The 27,258-nt window shown below is 41.5% G+C and overlaps 1 protein-coding gene across 1 annotated transcript; it reads right to left on the reverse strand.

Moving 5' to 3' along the window:
• Positions 1-111: 111 nt before the first annotated feature.
• Positions 112-23,058, reverse strand: LOC149302658 (regulation of nuclear pre-mRNA domain-containing protein 1A-like). The gene is made up of 7 exons (XM_089482267.1): positions 22,908-23,058; positions 19,173-19,302; positions 18,543-18,649; positions 16,137-16,255; positions 15,562-15,688; positions 15,269-15,444; positions 112-261 (listed from the first exon to the last, which is right to left on the reverse strand). The coding sequence occupies exons 1-7, from the start codon at positions 23,056-23,058 to the stop codon at positions 112-114; spliced, it is 960 nt and encodes a 319-aa protein (XP_089338393.1).
• Between the last annotated feature and the right edge of the window lie 4,200 nt (positions 23,059-27,258).

Consider the following 27,258-nt stretch of genomic DNA (forward strand, 5'->3'; position numbering starts at 1 on the left):
TAATGGTTTTGCCTATTTCACACTTTCAACAACATAAAAAAAATAATGCTCACATTTTGCCTAATCTAAGCTACACCACTGTAGCCAGACACATAGCCCCAGGCCTTATTGTCAATCATCATTGTAGAGATCTCCAGCATATGGCAAATTAACTCGACTTCCTGTAACATTTGGTAGACGAGACAGATCTGGTAGGTTCTGGAGACGTAAACGCAGTTCTTTCCGAACCTGTGATACTCTTCCCAACTTGCGCTTGAACTCCTTCAAAGAAAAAGCAAAGAACAACCTTAAAATAGTGCACTAGTCATGCATTGTAGTGAGCCAGACAGGCTGGCTTTACATAAACACAAGAAAATTATTTCCTTAGAATAAAAATGTCAACATATATTATATAAAATAACATATTTTAATGTAAACAATGTCCCAAACTGTTTTAGTAAGATAGTTGGTTATTGGTTATATCTATTTTCTGGTCACTATTTGGTGTCATTAAGACATGTTTTGCTATTTTTTATGTAATTCAAAACATAGAAGTATAGAATTTGATGGCAGATAAAAAAACATTTGGCTCATCTAGTCTTCATTATGTAAGACTTGGGTCTTAATAATTCCTTGGTCTTGTCTTATATCCAGGGTAGATTCATACATATCTCATTCATGTTTATAAAGTAAATTATAAAAATGACCATTACATATTTAGAACATTTTGTGTACCATGTGAGATTAATGTTTTCACTTGTTTTTTTGCCCCTAGTAAGACTAGAGAGTAAATTAAAAGCAATGTTTGTTACAGGTGATAGAGAGACACCATGAGGGTTATGTATAAAAAAGTATACCTGGTGTGATGTTTTATCACAATATAAAGAGAATGCTTCTGGTGATAAGATGATGAGCCATAAAGCCATTTTCTATATACAACCCCTTATTTGGCTTTTTTTAATCTAATGTCTGCTTCCTGTCATAATGCCATTTTGAAATGTGTATTGTGCTTGACAAAAGGTCTTTAATATGGAGTTGTCCCCCACACGTATAATAGCCTCCACTCCTCTGGAAAGGCTTTTCACAAGATTTTGGGGTGTTTGTGGGGATGTCTGTCCAATCAGCCAAAACAGTATTTGTGAGGTCAGGTCTGGCTCAGAATGTGCTTTCCAATTCATACCAAAGGTGTTTACTGGGGTTAAGGACAGGACTTTGTATAAGCCACTAAAGTTCCTCCACACCAAGCCCGTCAAACCTTATCTGCATTGACCTCCGCTTTGTGCACAGGCATTCTGAAACAGGAAAGGGTATTCCCCAAACTAATGCCACAAAGTTGGAAGCATACGATTTTCTTTGCATGCTGTTGCTTCAACATTACCAATCACGGAAACTAGAAAAGACCACTCAAGGACTTATGTTGCGTTACAGTGAAGCGTAACTCATCACTCCAGTGGACACTTTGGCTCTAGAGCACAGTGGCAGCATGCTTTACACAACTCCAACTGATGCTTGGTATTGCGTATACTGAGCATTGGCTTGTGTGCACCTGCTCAGCCATGGAAATCCATTTCATGAAGCTCCCACCACACCATGATTGTGCTGATGTTGCTTCCAGAGACGGTTTGGAACAGTAGTGAGTGATACTACAGAGGATAGGTGATTTTTGAAAGTTATGCAGCTCAGGACTCGCCCGCTCTGTGAGTGTGCGTGCTCTACTGCATTGTGTCTGGGCTGTTACTACCAAGATACTTCAGCTTCACAGCAATAGTATTTACAGTGGTAAAGGCAGCATCCTACAGCAGTACCATGTTTAAATTCACTGAGCGTCTTACTTTGACCCATTCTAATGCCAATGTTTATCTAAAGAGATGGCATACCTATGTGCTTGATTTTATACACCTGTTGGCAATGCACGGAGCTGAAATACCTAAACTCACTAATTAGGATACATGCCCACATACTTCTGGCCATATAGTGTATGCAATAAAGCCAGCTAGGTCACAACTTTGACTACTGCAACCATCTTCTGTATTTAGTCTCTGTTTTATTCAAACCAAATTAATTCAGGCTTGTATCATAATGATTATATTGATCATAGCTCCTTTTACATCCACTGTCCTGTAAAATGATGCTTTCCTCATAAGCGTCTACTAAGCAGGAGCTTAACCCGTTCTAACATGTCCCTGCCGCTACAGAAGCCAGGATTCCTGCTGACCAATCATATGTAACATTGTTGGGCTGGAGCGCCAGTACACCGTTATATAAGGAATGTCCGATCACACGGGTATTCCCTTTCGGTAGGTGTCAGTGCTGACACCCAGCAGAACTTCACTGCAGGATAGGAGGGACTCAGCAGGGTGTTCCTAGAGATGTGCTTTCTATGGAGCCCTGCTGGGTGTCAGCATTGACTGATCAGCAGGAGGAGAGGGAGAAATACAAGCCATTTAATCCAACAGTATTGTAGTAGTAGTATAAAAATATGTATGTGGGTTATGACATCAGGTGATGTTGCAGAATATCAATTGGGTGTTTGTTCACCAGTGGCACCTGCAGTATAGAAAAAAAATTTAAGTATAGGGTATCTATCAGTATTATTATGGGTTATGTATTTCTATGATTTTAAAAGAAGACCCTACTTCTCCTGAACAAAACTGTGCATAATTTATGCGGGTTATATAAAAATGGGTAATCATTGTTCAACAAATATATGGTAAAATGAACACACAAAAAAACCTCTGATGCTTAGGTTATGAAAAATCCCTGCTCCCAAAGCAGTTAAGTAGGGTACTCCACACAACACTATTTAGCCTTTGTCCCATTAACTTCTAGGTTAGCCAAATAATGCATTAAAGGTCCATACACTCTGATTTGAAAAGGTCACCATGATATTCTGTGAGGGGACTATACTTCTATACCCTTTTCTGCCTCAGAAAACTAAAATCATCTTTCAAACACTATCATACATGCTCGGCCTTCGCCCCTCCTGAGTCTTCAGCTTTTTAATGAAAATCTATCTGTAACCTATATGACTTTTGTTCCTGGCACAAGGAGGACTGTAGGCACTGAAATTACTGCCAGCACTCCACCCCAGCTGCTCAAGGACTGGCTATGTACTTCCAACTCCAACCCTTTTTTCTTGCTTTAACACTTCTCTAGGCCATTCCCTCTACCTTCACAATTGACTCATTGTCCACTGTAAGGTGTCCCATGGTTACTTACTAACAGAACATGGATGGCTTGCTCAGCTCAGGAAATTCCCATGAACAGCGAGAAACAATTTACATGGGTTATCTATATATATGAAGTTGGATGGGGGGGAAAAGCTGTAAGTAACCTTGCCATGTGTGCTTCTCTTTAATATGTTCGTCAGCTTGCATTGCTGCAGCTAGCCGTCAAGTGAGTCTCCCCTCCATTAGAGGGGCTAACAAAAGCCAACAAGATAGACAGATGATGGTAGAGAACTCCATTAAAAAGAAAGTAGAGAGAGCAATCAGTCATCAAGACTTTTGACTCCTGGCTGGAGATAAGAAGATCTAATGAAGACTAATGAAAGAGGGGAGACCTAGTAGTTTTGGTACAATGTTTACAGTAGATCAAGGGTCCTTGATTAAGCCGAATCCCTTAAATGACTAAGGTATTAGGTTGACATTATTAAAAATATATTTTTCATATATGTATGACTAGTGTTATGGATTAAAGGTGGAAGTAGAGAGGATATAGTGTGATATGGATAATACAAATAAAGGGGTTACTAACCTGAAAAATAAAGTTTGTTAAGCAAAAGGTGAAACACCTCTGATAACAGCCACTAACGTTTGGTATAGTTTGCTAAATAAAATGTATTAGTTTATTAGTTTTCATAAGTTGCTGGTAACTAAGATGAAACAAGGACACCAATTGAACAGTTGATTTAGATTTGTTGTGTAGTTTTTCAAAGTACATAGACGGCACTAAGTACACGTGGTGACCATGTTCAAAGGGACTGGAATCTAAGCTTGGATATACCAGGTGGTCAGAGTTGATAGCAGAGAGGGGGAAGGTATCAAATGGATTTAAGAAAGAGTATTTCAGATTATACATTGAACAACAATATTGTTAACCACAATCAACAGGACTTTATGAAGAGATCATATGAAGCAACCTTGACTGTGATACTCTTAAAATGATCCTCAATGCTAAAGCGTTTTGTCAAGTGGCACTTAAAATGGGTTACTGCATAAATTAAAGAGATACAACAATCATTCACTCCAATTAATTTTACAGTGAATTTAAAAGGAAGCTTTTAAAATGTATGCCTCCGTATTTAACTTTTTTTATATATAAAACACACACATTACTGTGCAAAAGTTTTAGGGTGGTATGAAAACATGTAAAGTGAGAGTGCTTTGAAAAATAGACATGTTAATTTTTATCATTTAACAAAATGCAAAGTGAGTGAACAGAATACAACTCTCAGGTAGGTTGTTCCAATTTTGAAGAAGCACAGTTCCTGGATTTAGGCAGCCTCAGTTGCTTCTCTTTTCATGTAATCCCAGACGCAATGATGCTGCGATCAGGGCATCCCCAAACTTGCAAGGAGTCTCCACCATGCTTCATTGTTGCCTGCATTTACTCTTGTAATGCTCTCCAATCCCTTCAGCGAACAAACTGCCTTCCCACTATAGCCAAATATTTCAAATTTTGAGTCAGGAGCACCTGCTGCCATTTTTCTTTCTGTAACTTTGGTCTTTTCGGGAATAGTTTAGTAACTTGGTCTTGTTTCTATATCTAAGGTACACAAATCTTCCATTAAGACAACTAATCTCTGGCTGGTAGATGGATGTCTCACTGTTTCTTGCCAATGCTGTGCTGATGGCTCTGCTTTACATTTTCCAATTGTGAAAGGAAGTAAGCTAGATATGTCTTTCATCAGCTGCACTAAGTTTCCTTGGCCAATCACTGTGTCAACGATCAACATCGCCTGTTTCTTTGTGCTACGTCGAGAGCTTGGGCACAACATCTGGAAACCTAGTCTGCCTAGGAGAGACCTTGCTGATGCAGAACTACTTTCTGTCTTATTGCTGTGCTCAGTCTTGCCACAGTGAATAACTTGACATTAGACTGTATCAGCAACCTCACCTTATGAGTTTGGCTGTCCCTGTTTTATTTCTCCTATTCAGCTGTTTACGTTAATGATTGTGTTTGAACCTACATATTCAATTGATGATCATTAGCACCTGCTTTGTCATACATCTAACTAGATTTGTTGTTTGTGCAGATGGACCTAGAAGAATTAATGGTGTTTTGAAGGCAAAGGGTCGTCACAACAAAAATATGTTCATTTACTTTGCATTTTGTTAAATGATAAAAATAAACTAACATGTCTCTCTTTGGAATCATTTTCACACTTCCTACTGTATAAAATAGATTTATATTACCTGCAGCAACCTTATAGTTCAATTTTCCAATTCCTAAAAGCAGGTCTCAGTTTACAGTCTGATACAGCCTAAGTTCAGAATACAAACATAATTTGATAACACACCTATACATTTCATTAACCTATCTCCTGATTTTGAATGCAGAGGGTTGCTTATTTTTCAATGCCCCTCATTAGTATCTAAAATGCTTTGCATTGCCACCAGAGTCCCTTGATTCACACAGGCGCTCAACAGGCCTGGAAAAAATAATTGAGCTCAACTATTCAGTCTTGGCTTAATGGAAATAAAAATGGTCTATTAACTAAAAAGTTATTAGCGAAGTTGTCGTTTCAACTCCCTCCTTTATGAATGCCAGCACAGGCAAGTTTCTCTAACAAGAAGGGCTGAGTTGTCCCTGTATAAACACGTAATTTAATGTATAAAATAAAGATTTAATCTTTATTTTATACATTAAATTACATGTATAAAATGAAGATGAAATCTCACTGATTTTAACTATGCATTACACAGGGCCAACCAAGCTCTCCTTGCAGGAGAAGCTTACTGAGTTTGGACCTTCATAATGTACAGTGACGTGAAGGAGTAGAATCTTGTCAACTTTCCCTTTAGCGAATAGACCCCAAAGGGTTCATTTCCACTAAAGTGGAATTTGGCATTACAGTTGGAAGAAGAATTGCAGTTTCCTCTCCATGATTTCATAATGCGCATGGTTAACCCCAACAAGCTTCTGTGCAAGAATAGCTTGCATAGCTCAGTATAATGCCTATTTACATAGTTCTGGAAGATCCCCCCCTACACACACACATATACACAATGAATGATCTAGAAGTGGTAGAAGTATAGCTCAGCTCTTCCAGCAGAGAAATTTTAAATGCACAGTGTATTAAGATTGTAACCACTGGCATATTTTGGCCTAGGAAGACTAGGCCTAGGGCCTAGTCTGTCACCCTGATTAGCTAAAACATTAGATTAAGTTAAATTACACCTGTTCAATTGCTTGTTAACACAAATAGCTAGGCAGCCAATCACGTAGCAGCAACGCAAAGCATTTTGGCATGTAGACGTGGTCAAGAAGACTTTGAATGTGGCATGGTTGTTGGTGCCAGACAGACTGGTCTGAGTATATCAGAAACTGCTGATCTATTGGGATTTTCACGCACAGTCATCTCAAGGGTTTACAGAGAAAAAGCCCGAAAAAATATCCAGTGAGTGGCAGTTGTGTGGACGAAAATGCCTTGTTGATGTCAGAGGAGAATGACTCCTGTCAGCTAAGAACAGGAAACCGAGGCTACAATTCGCACAGGCTCACCAAAATCGGAAAATGGAAGACTGGAAAAAATTTGCCTGGTCTGATAAGTCTTGATTCGAGCTGCAACGTTCAAATGACAGGGTCAGACTTTGGTGTGAACATGAAAGCACAGATCCATCCTGCCTTGTATCAACAGTTCAGGCTGGTGGTGTTGTAACGGTGTGGGGGACATTTTCTTGGGACACTTTGGGCCCCTTAGTACCAATTGAGCATTGTTTAAACATGACAGCCGACCATGTCCATCCCTTTACGACCACAGTGTACCCATCTTCTGATGGCTACTTCCAGCACCATGTCACAAAGCCCATATAATCTCAAACTGGTTTCTTGAACATGAGAATTAGTTCACTGTACTTCAATCGCCGCCACAGTCATCAGATCTCAATCCAATAGAGCACCTTTGGGATGTGGTGGAATTGCATCATGGATGTGCAGCCGACAAATCTGAAGCAACCATGTGATGCCATCATGTCCATATTGACCAAAATCTCGGAGGAATGTTTCCCGAACCTTGTAGAAAGTATGCCACGAAGACTGAAGGCAGTTCTGAAGGCAAAGGGGGGTCCAACCCGATACTAGCAAGGTGTACCTAATAAAGTGGCCAGTAAGTGTATGTATGTATATCCATCCCAACAGACTTTGTAAATAATAAAGGATTAATGAAAACATCTATATTTTATATATCAGTGCACTTTTAGAATACAGAATCATCTTCAGAGCTTTAATAGTCTCCACCCAATTGTTTCTACACAATAAAAGCTCTAAAGCAATCAAATAAGAAAATATAGAATCTAAATCTTGTTTTATTTTTTAAAATTAAATGTAATTTTACAGCAAGACAAGAGGCTTCATATTTTGCATAAACCTTCTTAACTGTTAACCTCCAGCAGCGAATTAGTTAAAGAATACAAGAAGCAACCTATCAAAAAGGAAGTAACAGTCTATATAAGTCCCCACATCTGGTCACTCTTCCTCTTTCTTTGCTGCTTAGCATCCAGGTGAGAACTTTCCATTTTATTCTATATTATCTAGTTTATTGGATTTTTTCTGGTCTTTTGTCTAGATTATCATTTTAATTTTCTATCTAGTACAGTCTTACTATTCGGTTTGCCTTTATTTTGTCTTATTGTGTGATTATTTGGGCTTCTATATATATATATTTTTTATTTTATGTTTTGAATCTACCCTTATTGCCTTTTATCCTGAATGTCTATTTAGTTTTTATTTGTTCGGATCAGTTTTATCCGCTCTGCTAATTCGTTTTTTAATTTAGCCCGCTGGGACTGGTCTGCCTCCTTGCACTTTCCTGCCTTGGAGCTTTTGCATGTCTGGGTTTGGGCCTTTCACCTCGTGACTGGCCTGGACCTCCGATTTTATTTTATTCTCCTTTATTTTAGTTTGATCCTTTTTGTTGGTTTTTTTTTAGGTTTTCATTAGGTTTTTCTCCCATGTAAAAATTATAAATATTTATTAGGGGTGACCCCCCCACTGTTAACCATTCACTCTGGGTTCATTACTTATGGTACAGCCATTACTGTTGCAACATCCATATGCGGTTTGAGAATTTATATTGCCTCTATTTCTGGGGATGAACCCCCTTATGTTTTATAGGATTAGGGCTTTGGCTCCTATACGGCCATAGGTTTATTTCACTGGCGCTTACCTTATTTACTGTACGGGTGAATCCCTCTGCCATTTTGTGCACATGTTGGTGCCTACTGCTGCGCTTTAAGGGTGACCCCCTTACTGTATCACAGATTTATACAGTGGGTGACCCCCACATCTCACATACAGACGCCTGCTGCTGCACTTTAAGGGTGACCCCCTTTAACTAGCCTATTTACTTTACCCTCCTTTTGTGTTCTTTCTACCAGACACACATTGGAGTAGGATGGCTGATAACTCCTAGACCCAGATTCCTGCCGCCTTCCAGGCTTGGCTCCGCACTGCTTTGGCTGCGCCTTTGCCTGCTGCTTTGGCGGAAATCCAATCCTCCCATCCTACCCAACCTCTCGCCTCCCCTACTGGGGTTGAAGGCCCTGAAACAGGCGGCTCTTCCTCCTCCGTGGACGTGGAAACCCCACGCAAGCGGTCCTGGGTTGAGGTTCCCTCCACTTCCGGCAAGGGCAAGGATCCGCTGAAGAAAGTTAGGCGCATGGCTCCCCCCTACCCTCTCTTCAACGGATGATTTGATGGCGGAACACGAGGTGCTAGATGAATACTGGGCAGGCTCCTTAGGTCTAGTCTCTCCTGGTTTGGGGCGCGATGCTGCCCTTGAGCTTCCCAAGACGAGGTTACCTACGATCTGGGTGTCCCTGTTTGACCCTAGAACTCTCCGCCACCCGTGCTACGCAGAATGGACCCCATCTGCCCACATTACGGAATTCATCAGGTCCTAGCTCCGCCGTCCGCTTGATAAGGAAGTCCGCCAGAGGCTTTGATCCGAATGTCCGCGTCCCAACATGCCGGAGTTTGATCAGAGTTTCGAGACGTTCCTCACTAAGAACAGCAAGGATCCTCAGAAGGGGATTGAACAAGGTCTCCGCACGGCTCAGGACAAACTCCTGGATGTCTCGGGTCCCCTGACCCAAATTTTCCAAAACAAAGCCTTGACCGATGGCTCACCTCTAGATCCGCAGCTGGTCCGTGACTTAACGTCTTCACGTCCCTCAGCAAGGCCCAGACCAACATGAGACGGGTGTTTCGTTCTGTGACTCGTTTTTCCCCCAGAGCTGGTTGGCAGAGGGGTCATGCCACCAGCAGGTCAGCCTCGTTTGGCTCAGACCCCGTTTTCCCCAAAAACCTCCACCACCTACAGATCCCAGTTCCGCTACCAGTTCCCTCGAGGAGGTTCCAGAGGGAGAGGATATTCATCCGCCAGAGGGAAGTTGACATCAGGTAAGACTCTGTTTGATTCTTCCTCATATTCTGGTCACGGGTCGGCTCGCCCATTTTTTCCCATGCATGGTCTTTCCCTTATCCCTGGGTCCTTCAGACTGTGGGAGGTTTCCGTCTAGAGTTTCCGTTTCCACATCAACTGCCTGGAGCCGATAGTCAGGTCCTTTGCTGTATGCAGCTTCACAAAGGGTCTCACCAACTGTTCTCTTGTGCTTCTCGTGGACAACGTGTCCGCCGTGCGTTGTATCAATCACCTAGAGGGCCTGAGGTCCAGACTCCTCACAAAGCTCACCAAAGATCTGTACCAGTACTGTCTGGACAACCGCTTGTCCATCAGGGCGGAGTACCTTCCAGGCAAGGACAATCTAGCGGCGGACTGGTTCTCCCCGCATTGGAGAGATGTGAGCGATTGGCGCCTTCTTCCAATCTCTCGACTGTTGTCGAGGTCCACTCCACTTGGACCTCTTCGCGTCCAGGGCAAATCGTCAGACCGACGCATTCTTCAGCTGGCTGCGGGATCCACCTACCCTATCTCGCAGACGTGGCCTCTTCATGAAGCTTATGCCTTTACCCCTTTGCCATGATTCTACGGACGCTCCACTCCCTCAGCAGACAGGGTGTGTCGATCCTGCTTATAACTCCTCTATGGCAGACTCAACCGTGGTTCCCACTGTTGCTGGAATTGTCATGCGAGGATCCTCTGATTCTTCCTTCATCGTGGGACTTACTATGAATCCTCATCCCATCCTTCAGGACCAATTGTTGCTGGTGGCCTGGACAGTTTCAGGTGGTCCTGGAATGTGCCAGGCTTATCAGCTTCGGTTCGAGACTTACTCTGGGGATCCTGCGCTCCTGGCACAAGGAAATCTTACCTCAAGGCTTGAGGGGTCTGGTGTTGCTGGTGTGTGGCTTAACACCTTGATCCCGTTACGGCATCTATAACAACAGTTATTAATTTCCTTGCTCATTTTTTTCCCCAGGGTAAATCTTACTGCACTATTAATTTATTTTGCTCACGTGCCTGTCCAGGGCCTCTGGGCCAGTAGGGACCCCTCGGTTTGTCGCCTTCTTCAGGGCATTCGCGTTTCCAGGCCTCTGACCGCTCGTGGTATAAGTCACACAACACAGTCACACAACAACCTAATATGTGTTCAGCAACATTTTCTGAGATACCACCCTTGCATGGGTTTGAAAGCGACATTTGGGACGTGTGCATTTTTCAAATTGCAAATAAGACATATGGTGTTAATTGGGACATTGTTGAACCCGGCCAATTCAACTCGCCCCATTTAAAGCCATGACGGTCCTGACACGTCAATTGTCACTAACTGGATGTTAGTGCCATAACCGGCAATTGTCATTAAGGGTTTAACTATGTAAGTTAATGTTTATGTTATTACAATTATTAATAGCTTCAAAAATATCCCAGAGAAAAGGCTGAACAGAACAAATACAGGTATATTAAAAAAGTTATCTAGGGAATATACATAAGGCTGGAAACATCCAGCTCGGGGGGCTTTGTTTTAAGTATATCTACCTACATGGTTGAGTAATACAGTTGCCCAAAATGCTTCACCCTGCATATGAACTGCATAAAAAATGCTGCAGAAGACTACAGAAATCCTTGTTACTCGAAGTCTCTCAAGATGCATGTGAATTTCAAATAAAATACAAACAAAAATGCCCCAAATGGTCAAATAAGTGCAGTGTAAGTTGCAACTGGCTAACTGGTACTTTTTACATCCTTCCCCTTAATGTTCCATGTTGTCTACTGTATAAGACTTGAAGAAGAAATTGTTTGTGCTTAATAAATAAAAGGTGATATTAATTTGCAGAGAGTGATCAAGGCTCAATACATGGATCTACAAACCCCAGGCATTACAGTACATAGGATTTCGCCTGCTTGCTGAAAGTAAAGACAACTTTTTGGTGCCACCAGGAAGGTCACCTACTCTAATCTCATATGACCCTTCTAGTAGCAAGGTAGAGGGTGTGCTCCATGTGCTCTAATATGAGAGATAAGATGATAGTTTGTGAATGCCCTTGTTTCTGGAATGGATTTACTTACAATTTGCTTTATTATAAGTTTTACTAACCTCTTGACATTGGCTTCCACCACGTTAATGCCCCTCTGGCTAGAAAAATTGAACAACCAAAATAGGAAACCTCTATTTGAATGCAGAAAACACCATTTTCAATAGCCATAAGAGAAATAAAAACCTATTTTTGAATTAAGAGATTTGGAAAATGTACTTGTGTGATGATATCTGGCTCCCATATGTTTGGCTAGTTGTTAGACCCAAAGCAAGGGGAACATTAAATGAATAACTGCTGAATGAAGAAAAATTAGTGCTTATCTAAATGTAATGATTGGAGGCAGCATGGATTTACAGTGTGGGGGGGGGGAGATCATGTCAGACCAATATCAAGCTCTTCAGTATTGTAACTAAAGTAATGATGCAGACTTTACAAACGCATTTGGCGGTGTTCTAATTCATAAACTGCATATGTTGGGACTGGCCTTGAATGTAATCCAGATGATAATATGCTGGCTAAATGACAGGTAAGAATGTTATAGTAAATATAAAGTCAAATGATCTAAGGAAACTAGAAAAATAAAGCAGAAAAAGGAGGCAGAATACAGACTAAATGATAATTTCCTCACAACTTCATAAGAACAAAGGAAGTTATCATTCTGCATAATCTAAAGGCAAGTGTACTGTTGAGCAATAATGAGTGGGAAAAACCAGTAGGATGCTAGGTTATACAGGAAAAGGTAGCAATAGCTGTGGGAAAAAAAATATACAAATGCTGCTTTATAAGTTACCGAGGACACCTCATCTCCAATTCTGGAGATCTTGGCTTCAGAAAAGTCAAACAATTAAAAGAGCATTCAGGGAATGGCCATTTAAAATGATACAGGGTCTTATTACAAAACATACCAGGAAAGACTTAAAAATGTTAATATATAAACCCTAAAAAGCAAAGAAGCCACTGTAGAATAATTTAATAAAAGTAAGGAATCATTTTTTTTTCTAAATGAGTTGTATAAGAAATGGAGGTCATGATTTCATATTAGAGGTAAAAGACTGGCGTAATGCGAGAAATATATTTTACAGAAAGGGTAGTAGATCACTTTAGTCCAATCAGAGTAAATTCAAGAAAGCTTGTGATGAACATAATGATATCTTGAAGAATGAACAAGTAAAACCGATTAAAAATGTGCAGACTTGATTGGTGCATTGGTTCTTTTCTGTCATCACTCCCAATGTATCTATGTCCCTAACTCAGACCATATTGTAACAAAAAAACAGTTTGTATTACAACAAGAGAACAAGAATTTAATGTTACTACTAATCTACAGCTCTGTAACGAGAACATAAGATCAGTTTTACAGCTTTATGTATACATTTTAAAACCTCTACTGATCCACTGACTCGTTCATAGCCTCCTTAGAAACATGAGACAATACAGGGATTTTGTAGGATTTCTTTTTTATTATTATTATTATTATTATTATGTAGCAGGTCTAGTATCTAATGGAGATGACATTTTTTTTCCAAGATAAGTCCAAATTCACCACCTGTAACAGAATCTTGATAAAAGGTTAACAAAGCCATAGATGCATGAACTGAGGACATAATACTTACCATTCAAGACTTACATGTTTTAAGGATTTTGCATAGAAATGTGATGTGACACACTTTGCAGAACACATGAATGCCATTTTGATTTTTATCTGATCAAATAGCCATGGATTGTGGGGTTTTTTGGGGGGAAAATACCAGGGCTGCAGTGCCCGGAGAAATTTCCCACCAGGCTGCCAACCCTTTCTTTGTGAGGTCAGTGTTTGAGGGATCAAGTAACTACACGGTGTGGCAGAATCATGAGAGAAGGATTGCAGCAAAATGATAAGATGCTCTAGGTGCAACAACAAAAAAATCGAGAATAACGCATTTCGAATAAGTTATAAATTGATTTGCATTTTACTCATTGAAATAAGTATTGGATCCCCTATCAATCAGCGAGATGTCTGGCTTCCAGGTGTCTTTTATACAGGTAATGAGCTGAGATTAGGAGCACTTTCTTAAAGGGAATGGTCCTAATCTCAGCTTGTTACCGTTATAAAAGACACCTGTCCACAGAAGCAATCCAAAGAGCTGTCCAAGGGACATATCGTAGACCTACACAAGGCTGGAATGGGCTACAAGACCATCGCCATGCAGCTTGGGGCTCCATGCAAAATCTCACCTTGTGGAGTTTCAATGATCATGAGAACGGTGAGGAATCAGCCCAGAACTACACAAGAGGATCTTGTCAATGATCTCAAAGCAGCTGGGACAATAATCACCAAGAAAACAATTGGTAACACACTACGCTGCTAAGGACTGAAATCCTGCAGCGTCCTCAAGGTCCCTCTGCTCAAGAAAGCACATGTATAGGCCTGTCTGAAGTTTGCCAATGAACATCTGAATGATTCAGAAGAGAACTGGGTGAAAGTGTTGTGGTCAGATGAGACCAAAGCCGAGCTATGTGGCATCAACTCAATGCGCTGTGTTTGGAGGAGGAGGAATGCTGCCTATAACTCCAAGAACACCATTTCCACCGTCAAACATGGAGGTGAAAAACATTATGCTTTGGGGGTGTTTATCTGCTGAGGGGACAGGGCAACTTCACGGCATCAAAGGGACGATAGATAGGGCCATGTACCGTCAAATCTTGGGCGAGAACCTCCTTCCCTCAGCCAGGGCGTGGATGGGTATTTCAGCATTACAATGGCTCAAAACAAACGGCCGAGGCAACAAACGAGTGGCTCATGAAGAAGCACACTAAGGTCCTGGAGTGGCCTAGCCAGTCAGCCTCAAAACCTTAATGACTTGGAGAGGATTTGCAAAGAGGAGTGGGACAAAATCCCTCCTGAGATGTGTGCAAACCTGGTGGCCAACTACAGGAAACATCTGACCTCTGTGATTACCAACAAGGGTACTAAGTACTAAGTCATGTTTTGCAATGGAGTCAAATACTTATTTCACTGAGTAAAATGCAAATCAATTTATAACTTATTCTGTCTTTTCTTTGTTGTTATTCTGTCTCTCACTGTTCAAATAAATCTACCATTAAAATTATAGACTGCTCATGTCTTTGTCAGTGGGCAAACGTACAAAAACAGCATGGGATCAAATAATTTTTTCCTTCACTGTATGTATGTATGTATGTATGTATGTATGTATATATTGTTTAGAAACATATGATTGCAAACCTTACAAATGTGTGCAGGGCAATAATGGTACTATGACGTGGTAGTCATTTTTTTCCAGACTGGTTTTCATTCAAACATAAATCTATGTTTCAGTGTTTGATACTCAACATGCTTGCTATTGGAAATTCATTTTATTCATTTTAATTAAAGTACATTTACACCCTAATTCAAGTCTGCTTGTGGTGAAGAAACATGGTGTTCCAAGTGAAAATAAGCAAAAATGATGACTGTGAGGTTGTATGTGTCCAAAAAAAGTAAAAAAAACTTGCTATCACTTCCATTTAAATTAAGGACTGAGAAAACTGTTAAATGTAATAAAAAAAAAAAAAAAAGACTTAATAAAAGGAAGTGAGAGAAAAGCTAGAGCAGTAACTTAGAATCTAAAACGTCAAAATTATTACGCACTTCCAGCTGGTGTTCCTTCTCCTCAAGGACCTCTTTTTGACATCGCAAAAAGTCGGACAGCATACGGGTCAGCTGTTTCCGATCATCGATTTCCGCCGCTAGTCTACCATTGTAGTCTGCTAATAACATGCAGGCATCATCTACCATCTTGGAAAGCCGTTCACCGGACTCCTTGTCTAGGCAACAGAGTGGAAACAATTTAAAAACATTATATACCAATACTATAACAAGAATATAACACTATCCCTCATGTACCAATATTAGACATTAAAACCGAAAATAACTATACCCACCAGTAATGTTGTCCAAAAGAGAAACATCTTGGACCTCTACAGGTAAAGAGCTTATCCTCTGATGGACAGCTGCATCACCAGAAGCTGCATTCTCAAGTTCCTGTAATGCACGTATGAGATCTGTGGCCTAGGACACAGAACACAATGACAAACTGGATTCCAAAAGATGACAACTAAGTAAAATGTAAAGATTAAATACAATCAAATAATTCAAAGTAAATAAGAATCATGGAGTTGGAGATATGTCGGGCAAGAAAGTAAAAGAAGACCATATCAATTAAACGAAGTGAACCTAAATAAGCATTTACTGAAATGTAGGATAGCAGGGACTAAGTTTAGGAACCAGTTTAAAACCAGTCTGGCGATATTACAGTGGTTGCATAAATATCAACAATAACTAGACTAATATTAGTCATATTGTGCAGTAAAACACAAAATTGGTCTTATTATATGAGTTAGCATATTCTTAAGTTGCATACAACATGATTTTCTTTCTGCTTATCAGAATGTACTGCTAAAGTCCCTGATCTTAAATGATCACTTATTGCGGTGTGTGGCAAATTCTATACGGTTACCTGTGGAGGTGCTTCTGGGGAATTATTAACAGAGCTATCATCGTCATCATCATTTTCTTCTTCTTCTACTTCTACTTTCACATCCTCATAAACACGTTTCTTTGCCTTCTTTTCCCCATCTTGTTAAAAAAAAAAAAAAGCCAAAAGTTTAATATTACCAGTACAAATATGCATTTCCAAAGTTTAATTTTAAGATAAATTAAAAGCACAGCCTAGCATCAAAGACTTCCTCATCGACTATGAACGTACCGTATTTGCTCGATTATAAGACAAGGTTTTTTCAGAGCAAATGCTCTGAAAAATACCCCTCGTCTTGTAATCGGGGTCGTCTTCTAATCAGACCTCAAACAGAGGTCTGACTATGAGACTAAGATACAGATTCCCTGCAGCGCTGCAGGGAATCTGGATCCTCCGGTCTGGTAACCACAGCTGCTGCATAGCGTGCTCTCAGCATGGGGGACGCCTCCTCCGCGCCGCGATAGCCCGCCCACTGCCAGGGAGCAGAGCCGGTTGAGGGAAATCATTGATCTCGGCACCGCACTCCAGAAGCAAGACCCCGTGGGACCCGGGCGGCACTGTGCCGTCCCAAAGTCAAATTTTCTGGACGAGGTGGGGCCTAGCAGGGTCACAGCGCGTCATGCCGTGGGAGCCGCAGTATACCAAGCGGCTGCTGAGCCATCGCGGTGGGTGCTTTAGTTGCTTGAGTGCGTGTCTTGGTTTGGAAGAGTGTCTGAGTGGGTATATTAGTGTCTGGGTATGTGTGTCACAGTGGGTATGTAAGTGTATTGGTATGTAAGTGGGTAAATTAGTGTCTGGGTGTGTAAGTGTCCCCCTATATGCCACTCTGCCTCTAGAAATGCCTTATACCCCCTATATGCCACTCTGTCCCATGATATGCCTTTTAACCCCCCCAGAGTGGCATATAGTGGGTTAAACGGCATATCATGGGCAGAGTGGCATATAGGAGGGTAAAAAGCATATCAGGGAGGCAGAGTGGCATATAGGGGGTATAATGCATTTCTGGGGGCAGATGTGCATAACTGGGGGGCAGGTTGGCAAATTAAAGGACAAGAAACAATATTTTTCTCAATCATAGCTTTTATTAAATATGAGAAAATAGTTTACATGAATTAATATTTACTAGTAAAACTTTTTTTCCTATAGGGTCGTCCTATATTCAGGCTTTTTTTCCTAAATTACCGTATTGGCTCGGATATAGGCTGCACCCTAAAAGTTTTTTAATAGATATGCTGCCCCCCCCCCCGATACCAGAGCAGACTCCCGGGTGTCTTGCGGGGCCGGAGGGGGACATCTACGCAATACGCATATACAACTCCCGGTGCCGGTACTCAGCGGAAGTGCCGGCACCGGAAGTTGTATACGCGTATTGCGTAGATGTCCCCCGCCGGCCCCGCAAGACACCCGGGAGTCTGCTCTGGTAAGTCTTGGGGGCAGAGGTAAAACGCATTGTGCGGACGTTCACCGGCTGCGGCGATGCGCGTAAACAACCTCCGCTGCCGGCACGTCTGCACGATGTGCTTTAACAATCTCCCTTGCCGGGAATTCCCACGAGGGGAGTCCCGGCAAGGGAGATTGTTAAAGCACATCGTGCAGACGTGCCGGCAGCAGAGGTTGTTTATGCGCATCGCCGCAGCCGGTGAACGTCTGCACGATGCACTTAAGACAATCTCTCGTGCTGGCACTCCCCCCATTGAAAGTGTCGGCAGGGGAGGCTGTCTGAGCGTATCGGAGCGTAGGATGCAGGTCCCCTGCACTGCTGCGGGGGATCTGTATCCTAAACCTGCTGCCTGCCCGGCGCCCGGTACTGCATGTCCCGGGCGTCGGGCGCTAGACCCCGAATATAGGCCACACCCCCACTTTAAAGACTTAAAGTGAGGAGAAAAAGTGAGGCCTATATTCCAGCCAATACGGTAATATTCTGATTTTGGAGGGTCGTCTTATAATCGAGCAAATACGGTATATCAAAGTACTAACAAGTACTTTCATATACATCTTTTAGCTCTTGCAGCAAAAAAAAAAATTGAAAAGAAAAAATAAATAAATACGCTGCAGCTCCAAGATTTGTACCAGTTTTGGCTGCTAGAAGCCAATCACTGGCAGGATAACATTCTTATCGGATGATTAATGGAAGCACTTTCAGCGCGTGACATGGTGACTGGTAAGCAGGAAGTCTGTTTGGACCATTTTTTTATGGCGAATAAACTGCAAATGTTTTGAGTCGGTTCTGATTAATCCCTGTATTCTTGCACATGATGAAGAAAAAAAGTATAAGATAATATGTAGGTATGATATGCATGGCTAGAGAGTACTTTTAACTCAAATTGTCTATTGCCAAACAGTAGATCTGAGACTTAAAATAGTAGGAATATGACTGTAAATACTTACACAAAGCTACTTTCAGTTGCTCCAAGACATCATTCTCATACACAGCCCTTTCTTCCCAAATAGAGAGAACACGACCTAGGTGCTTCTTACAACTCTCATCTGTCTCCCTGCTCAAAGAAATAAAATCCTACATCAACATACAACATAAAACATACTTTATTAGAAAAGCAAAAAAGAAAAATGTCCAGCACAAAGATGTGTGTGGATGTAAAAACGGTATGTGTCTACATGGTTTTTATATAAAAAGAAATACAAAGTGTGAAGGGTACAGCAGTTGCATAGAGCACACAGGTGATGTAAAAATTAAAGTAGAATAGATAAAGTATTTGAATGAAAGAATCATCACAAGGGGAGTATTCGTTAATGGCTAATGGGTCTTTTTACACTGTAAAGATCAATTTAAAAACCACTGGCTTTGCCTTTTTATGATTGCTTTTGAAAATAATTTTATGTACATGTCTTGCAATCGAGCCACTAAACAATTCAGATTTTACCATTTTGTATGCGGACACAACTCTTGAATTCAGAAGGCGATGCTCTGGGGGACATTGTCAATATGTAGAAAGTACCTAATCATAATGCGACGTCTTCGAGTAGGCTCGAATAAAACAGAAAACAGAAATACAGTACCTTGCAACATGTTTAAATGCATCCGCAATGACAGGTGCAAAGTCTTTAGTGAACTCTGGCCCCTTCCTTTTGCTATTCTGAATAACATCGTTTGCCAAGTACAGGAAGGTGAGCTTTCTACCTGGCTTTGCTGTAAAAAAAAAAAAAAAAAAAAAAATTTTACTTGATTCAATATGGCTGTCAGGAACAGGACAGAACAGAGCAAGAATAGCTCTTTAAAAATGACCCAGCATCACCTTCCACAGGAAACCCCAAGTATTTCCACATTTAAGCTAGACATTCTCCTAAAAATACATGAAACACGCAGACTAGATGGGCCGAATCTGCCGTCAAATTCTACATTTCTATAAAAAACGTCTATAAAAGTAAAGTAAGCCATGGAACTTTTCAATTTAGGGACATATGGATTCATTTACACCAGAAGCTACTGCACCAAAGATTTAAACTGTAGGCTGTATTCTAGTAAAATATAATATAGCAATATAAATTCAAAAACGGACTTAAAACATCTCTTGAGAAAAAAAGGATTTATAAGCATATTTACACACAAATCAAATAATAAAAAAAAAAACTATTGCAGAACTGTGAGATCAAGTCATAAAATAATTTGCCATGGAGTGGGCTATTTCCACTGAAAATAAAAATCTGGAATAATGTAAAGCGCGAAAATATGAGACATTCCTTATCATACAAAAAAACCCAGAGATGTTTAAAGCTGCTCCAAAACAAAAACACAATTCACAGCATTTGTGAAAATGAATGCTTCTGTGCCAGCAGAACAGAAGAGAAGAGACTTGTGCACGAGGTTCACTTCACTGGAGTTCAGGTAAGTATAATTCTTCATACGTACGTACGTGTACGAGCGTATACAAGAAGTATCGCACACACCAGCAGTGAAATCATCCGTGCATGTTTCAACATCACTAAAACTAGATTAGTCCTAGCAATAACCTAAAATACTAGTATCACAAAAAAACAAACATTCATTCATTCATTCATTCACCAAAGGGGTACCTTAACACAATGATCACACTGTAACAGAAACAAAAGAAAATAAAAAGCGTTCGTCTCATAATCATAAAGAAAGACATGTCTGTCATACTCCAGGAGTATTTGGTCCCACAAAAATAGCTAAGCCAGTCTATGCCGAGTCAGACAGCACTTTCAGATGGGATTTATTCAGCTCTTTGCTGGGAGGTAAAACAGTATATATTCCTGTGGTTAAACACATACATAACCGTTCCTAAATACATAACCATTCCTAAATGTAATATCCATCCAACTGTCCCTTTTACACCATGAAGCTACTTTCATCTTCCCTCCTCTACAGCTGGCATATTGTCATTGGCAGCAGACAGCTATCATTCACAGGAACACCTAATAGAAATAACGGGGTTTTTTGTGTGTATTATCACGTACATCAAAGTGCACAACAAGCGATAAAGCATACGAATGCTACATAGGGTGTTCACGTCCTTGACACATATAGCTTAATCCACTAATTACACCAATACCAAACCGTCAAATTACACCAATACATGATATGTATTTCATAACATATTTAATATACTTTTCAACATCGACCATGGTCAAGGGAGGACCATGTCTGTTGGTACTCCATGGTTAGGTGTAACCAGCAGAATCTTTGGTGTTAAGCTTGGTACACTAAATACAATATAAGAAACAAAGGGGGGGATAAGGAAACTTGTTCCTGGCAAAGGCTGTGATGTATGGGGGTAAAATGACTAACCTTTGCATATCTCTAATTTTGATAGTCCCTCCACCTGCAAGTCCACTCAAGCTGCCCAAATTGATTGATATACTAGAGGGGCATTGGAAATAGCATGGGATATCTGCTCCATAGAACACATAAACCCCATAATCTCTATAAGTGGAGTAATACGCTTATAGTTGCTGGAACAGCACCCTGACTACCTTACAGGTAAAAGGAGGCAAATTATCTAGCAAGAGCGGGAATAGCAACAGGAGCAATTAAGCCTATCAACTGCAAAGTCAATCGGCAAAGGGACTCTGGGACATTGCCACCACTCATGTAATAACAAGCCTTCTTCACACCCTCCCAAACGTTCAGCTGAAGTCCCTGGAAATCATATGACAGGCGAGAGGGGACTTATATGGGGTAAGAAAAGCTTGGTCCTATTAGTCCGACGAAAAATAAAATATTTGAAACATATTTTATACAGAATATTTCGCCGTGACACTACAAAGGCTGCAACAACAATCCCCCCCCCTGTTCCTGCAGGATTTCTGAATAATTGAAGCAATCCTATATAAAACTCGATAATATTTTCCTTATTTATTATATCTTCCTTAGCAGAAGATTAACGATGTACGCGGTACACCTAAGACACAATATACAGGCTTACCTCTATTTGTATTTGTGTCATAGTTGTCCTATGATTTAGCCATGTGCTCAATCGCCAGCACGTCAAACATGAACACGTATGGAAAAATAACGCTTTAAAACCTAGGCATACAGATTAGATGACGGAGAAGAACCATTCGGCCAGTCTAGCCTGCCTATCTCCCTTGATGTAAAGACCTTAATTAGCCTTTGGTCTTATCTTAGATGCGGGATATCTTAATGCCTACTCCACACGTGTTTCTCTTGTTAAAATTCCCTCGCTGTATTAGCGTCTACCACTTCCGCTGGGAGGCAGTTACATTCATCTCTCACTAAAGTATCTCCGTATTGAAATATATAGGTTTATAAATTATATATACAAACACACACATATATATAAAAAATATACACACATACAGATTTATAGATGGTGTTTGAATCTCCTGGTGACCAAGTAAAACACACACCTACAATTAAAAAAAAAGTTGTGATTTGATGAAAACAACAATTATGTTAATTGCTCTCCCTACACAAGAGATACGCTCAACAGGCTGGCAGGTTTCAAAAGCACCGGGTAATTAAATCCACTGAGAGATTATTTAGCAATTAACACATAAGAGCGTTTTACACAACCAACTGCCAGAGGGAATGAGACGCTGTCTGCGATTGGGATGTGATGCAAAGAATAGCTGCAAATCAGTATACTCAACACACATTAAGTGATTTAATGGTACTAATTACATACATGTTACATATATACATTACACATATACGGCTTTATTAGAACTTGGCCTAATTACACGCATTACCTTTCAAAAGTTTGGGGTCACCTAGAAACGATCGATGTGTTTTTAAAGAAAAGCAAATGTTTTGTCCATTAAAATAACACGAAATGCATCAGAAATACAGTGTAGACGGTTTTAATGTAATTGATTATTGTAGCTGGAAACGAATGATATTTAATGGAATATCTTCATGGGCGTGCAGAGGCCCTTTAGCACTCCTGCGTTCGCCGATCCAAGTTTACGTTTAAAACGCTAATGAATCATTCGAAATCTATTTTGCAATTATGTCACAAAGCTAGGAATGTCCTTGTTCTCCATGGGCTAAGTGACCCCAAACCTTTAAAAGGTAGTGTGTTATATATATATATATAGCACTGGCAGAGCCCTTTCAGCAGGTATCACATCATATTGCTGAAGTTAACTTGGGAGATCTCAAGATCCAAACACACACAAGTAGCAAGAGACACCGTGACTGCACCCACCGGGGTCACATGGTGAGAGGAAGACCCTAATGTAACATCTGGGAGACTACAGCTTCGGTTGCCCCTGGCACCCATTTAGGACGCGCCCACACCCTTTCCTTACCTTTACGCAGCTCCCTGTCCCATACGGAGACGATGACCTTAGAGTGCTTCCTGTGGTGAATGAGCCAGAGGGACAGGGTCTGCACGCTCTGCTGAGAGTTACTCAGCTCCGACAGTTTCTTCTCCAGAGCCGTCTCCGAGAACGCAGACATCCCCACTGAGGCGCGCTATCCGGCGCAAAGCTCGCGAAACCCAGGCCGGGGTCGAAACGGTTCTACGGAGCGCCAAAGCTCGCTCGCAACCCGCCGTGCCTTGGATATTCGTTCCAATAAAATAGCTGTTACACCACTGCACAGCGCGTCCCGGTGCGCCTGGGGTGTACGCAGCGATAAGGCCTGCCTTAATGCACACTGAATGCCATCTCCTGTAGAGTTAGCATTAGACCGCCTGATTAATACATTAAAACAGCGCTGCGCTGAATCCCAGGCGACAGCGGCTCAACATCAAAGAAAGCCGCTCTCGGGGGCAAGGAGAGATGACGTTTCACTCGGAAATTCCGTCACTTTCTAAGGACGTTAGCTGGTCTAGTGGCATATGGCAGCGCCTTACGTTAATAGCCCATTGTCGCCACCTGGTGGTAGTTTGAAAGCTTTGCATTAGCCTGAAGGCTGTAAAACTGCTTGACGTTCGGGACAGAATTGTTGCTTTTTTTTTTTTTTCACCTGCAGAAATTTTAAGCATTGTCATCTTTCATCTGTACAATATTTATTGTTTTTGATACAAAGATGAGTTATTCCATTTAGGAAAACATTCTCTTGAAGTTACTTAAATAATCCCATAAAACCATTGTTCATTTTATAGTGTGTAAAGATGTATCTGTCTACGTATGTATCGATAATATTTTTTTGCCTACTTGGTCTTAGCACAAAAGTAATTTGTCTAAAACATCACCTTAATTTCTAAATACAACTATATATACCTGCAGGTTTTAACTGTAATAGTGAATTTGCTGAAAATGAATTATGGTGTCGCCATCTGCTGGTCATTTGTAAAAACCACATGTGGCGTCTGCTTCCTAGTACTTATGGGCACCGCAACTCTCATAATTATTATTTATTACGGTTTAATATTTAGATAATACAGCAACTTATTTGATATCTTTGTCCAATCTACTAGATCTACAGTGATTCTTTATTATACTGCCTTGTGTTATAGACACTATGACTAATGAAAACCTAGACGCAAGAATCAAGTAAGAGTTCAGTGGCATACATTTATACATCCATATATACCGTATTGGCTCGGATATAGGCCGCACCCGAATATAGGCCGCACCCTAAAAGTTAGGTGCTTTTTTAAAGCTGTGGGAAGTACCGGCAAGGAAGATTGTTCGCGCAGACGTTCACCAGCAGCGGTGATGCGAGCATAAACCACCTCCGCTGCCGGCACGTCTGCACAATGTACTTTAAAATCTCCCTTGCCGGGACTCCCCACGTGGGAATTCCTGGCAAGGGAGATTGTTAAAGCACATCGAGCAGACGTGCCGGCAGTGGAGGTCGTTCACGCTCATCGCCGCTGCCGGTGAACGTCTGTGCGATGCGCTTAGACAACCTCCTGTGCTGGCACTCCCCCTGTGGGAGTAGGACAAGTCCCCTGCACCGCTGCGGGGGATCTGTATCCTAACCCCGCTGCCTGCCCGGTGCCCTGGACTGCATGTCCCGGGCGTCGGGTGCTAGACCCCGAATATAGGCCGCACTCCCACTTTAAAGACAAAGTGTGGCCTATATTCGGGCCAATACGGTACGTACACACTTAAACACTGTCCCAAGTATGCATCAGGGGTGGGGGCAAAAACTCCCCAGGCAATCCAAAAGTCTTCACGAAGGACCGACCCGACCAGGACTGAGTAGGTCCACATCGGACCTGCCCTTTGTGAAGAATTTCGGACCAGCCTGGGATGGCAGGAACGCAGCTGCATCACCTAACACAATGTTACATGACCCTGTGGTGAAAATGAGGCTGTTCACACATTGAGTGAGAGGGTATCTATAAGTGTGTGTGTGAGAATGGCTGTATATGTGTTAGCATGAATTTGTATATGTAAGTGTTTTTGAGAGGGAGTGTTAGCATAAATGTGCATTAGCATGAGTGTGTAAGTGTGTTAGTATGTGGAGGGGGTTAAGGGAGATGGGGTTAGTCTTCAGCCTCTGTTCATAAGAGAGTAGTCTCTCAGCAGGCTGTGGATAAGCCTATGGCAGTCACGGACTGTGACCTGCTCCCTCCTCAACACCAGGTGTTCCAGGCAAACCATAAAGCGTCCTTCACACAGCACATGAGACACCAAGCATCAATAGCACTTTCAGTGTGTGTGTGTCTGTAAAGTACAGAGTAGTAGGTTAGGTGCTTTCTCTCAATAGAGTCCTTGAGTTCCAACTTCAGGTCTTTGAACAAAGCCTGTGCAAACGGGCACAGCCAGAACAAGTGAAGGGCATTTTCCTCCTCCACAATGCACTGTGAGCAGTGTCTATATCTACACAGCCCCCTGGCATGCATAAATGTCCATAGGGGAGGCCTCCCTAAATGGCAATCCATGCAATGTCTTTACGCTTGTTGGTCAGCCTGCTTGATGCCACATTTGCCCAAACAGTCATGGCAGCAGGGAGCCCTGAGATGTTCTTGATAGTGTCTTTGGCTCTGATGAGCTTGTGGATCACACGCGGTGACCACAGGTCTGGCTTAACTCCCTCCAGTTGGTGCTTCCTTACAAATTTACCCACGTCCGAGTAGAACTCCAGGGTAGAGTTGCAGCAGGTGAGTACCTCCTAATGTAGATAGTGGTGAGGTAGACCTGCCTTCTTCTGCTCCTCCCTCAGCTGCTGGCTTTCCATCAGTTTCAAAAGCCTATACTGCCTGTTAGTTGGAATAGCTGCCCTTACCACCAGATGTATTATATGTGCCGGTCAATGCAAATTCACAATGTCCCTATCTCTAACTGGTTTCACCATGTTTGCTGCGCCTTTAGTCACCACCCGTAGTATTTCTACTGCTATGCCTGTCTGTGGTCCAATCCACTGCATCAGCATGGAGTAGAAAAGTTCTATAACCCTGCCAATCTGCCATATGTCGGAGGTGAAGTGGATGGTCTGTCTAGCTGCCTTGGACAGTTCGTCCTTCAACAATGAGACACAGACTAGTAAAGGGATAGCACTACTGTTCTGTTTAAGGTGTTGAGACAGGGGAGGCAGTAGTGGGGACCTCTAGCAGCTGTCTGAAGGGCTCCTCAATCATGGAGATGGAAGCACCTCTGACAGCGATACGGTGTCACCCTATTTGACTGCTGTTTTAACATGCCCCATGAACGGAAAGCACAAAAGTCTTCCGGGGTAGTCTGGTGCAGTGGATATCCTTGCCCCACCTGTTCCTGGGTATGAGGTACCCACCTGTCCCTGGGTATGAGGAAGTATGAGGCCTCAACACAGGTTTTGTGGCTGCAGGTGGTGGGTGCTGTGGGTTTGCTGTTGACACCAGTCCCCCCCCTGAAGAAAACGTATCTATCTCATGTCTGTCCCCTCCCCTTGTAAATGCTGATTGGCCAGAGTGAAAAAAGTAAGGAAGAAACCCACACGTTATTGGACCCATCAATCACAGCCATAACAATCAATGAGAACCTCCCAATTTTTGTCTACTTCTGCCAAACAGTCAAAGGAATGAATTAATCTTAACAAAATTTGTTGTGTTGGGGACCCTCCGGGCTATGAGAGATTCATATGAATGTGCTAAAGTGGCAAATTTTATTAAAAATAAAGATAATAAATAAAACTTAAAATGCACACAGTACCACTGGCAATTTATCGTGTAACTAGTAAAAATAGTAAGTAATTGTATCTCAAACAAACTGCAATGCTATTCATTTTTATTTGAGGCGGACATGGTGTACAGAAGTCATAAAATAATTTATGACAGTTTATACTGTTATAGATTCCCTTTAGAGGGGTAGAATGGTACCATATTAGCCTTGGAAACAAAATGAGTACATTTGGTAAAGATGATACCTTAATTAGTTAACCAATACTTTAGAATACAAGCTTTCAAGGATACTTAAGTCTCTTCTTCAGACATGTTAGTCTATATAACATAACTGAAGAAGAAAACCTAAATTAGCCCTTGCTCATGGCTTAGATTCAGGACAGCCATATGTCTATGACAAGACAAGAATTGACAGACTAAGTACAACCGATAAATTAGGTGGAGAGAGCCCTGCTTACAATCTTGAGGGACCTCTTACTATGTTAACCTCTACCACTTCTACTGTGAGGCTGTTACTCTTATTTACCACCCTCTTAGTAAAGTAAAACTTCCTTACATTCAGGGGTCGGCACCGACATTGCTCATGGTGGACATTGTGAAAAGAA

This window comes from Sceloporus occidentalis, unplaced genomic scaffold, assembly GCF_023333645.1.
Source record: "Sceloporus occidentalis isolate IW3139 unplaced genomic scaffold, rSceOcc1.0.p SCAF_18, whole genome shotgun sequence".
NCBI classification, from domain to species: Eukaryota; Metazoa; Chordata; class Lepidosauria; order Squamata; family Phrynosomatidae; genus Sceloporus; species Sceloporus occidentalis.

Excerpts from the sequence above, each read along its gene's own strand:
- LOC149302658 (XM_089482267.1), bottom strand. The coding sequence starts at position 23,058 with ATGTCTGCGTTCTCGGAGACGGCTCTGGAGAAGAAACTGTCGGAGCTG. Across the intron at positions 15,445-15,561 it reads TCTTTTGGACAACATTACTG|ACAAGGAGTCCGGTGAACGG; the intron begins GTGGGTATAGTT and ends TCTGTTGCCTAG. Across the intron at positions 262-15,268 it reads AGAAGGAACACCAGCTGGAA|GAGTTCAAGCGCAAGTTGGG; the intron begins GTGCGTAATAAT and ends TTTTCTTTGAAG.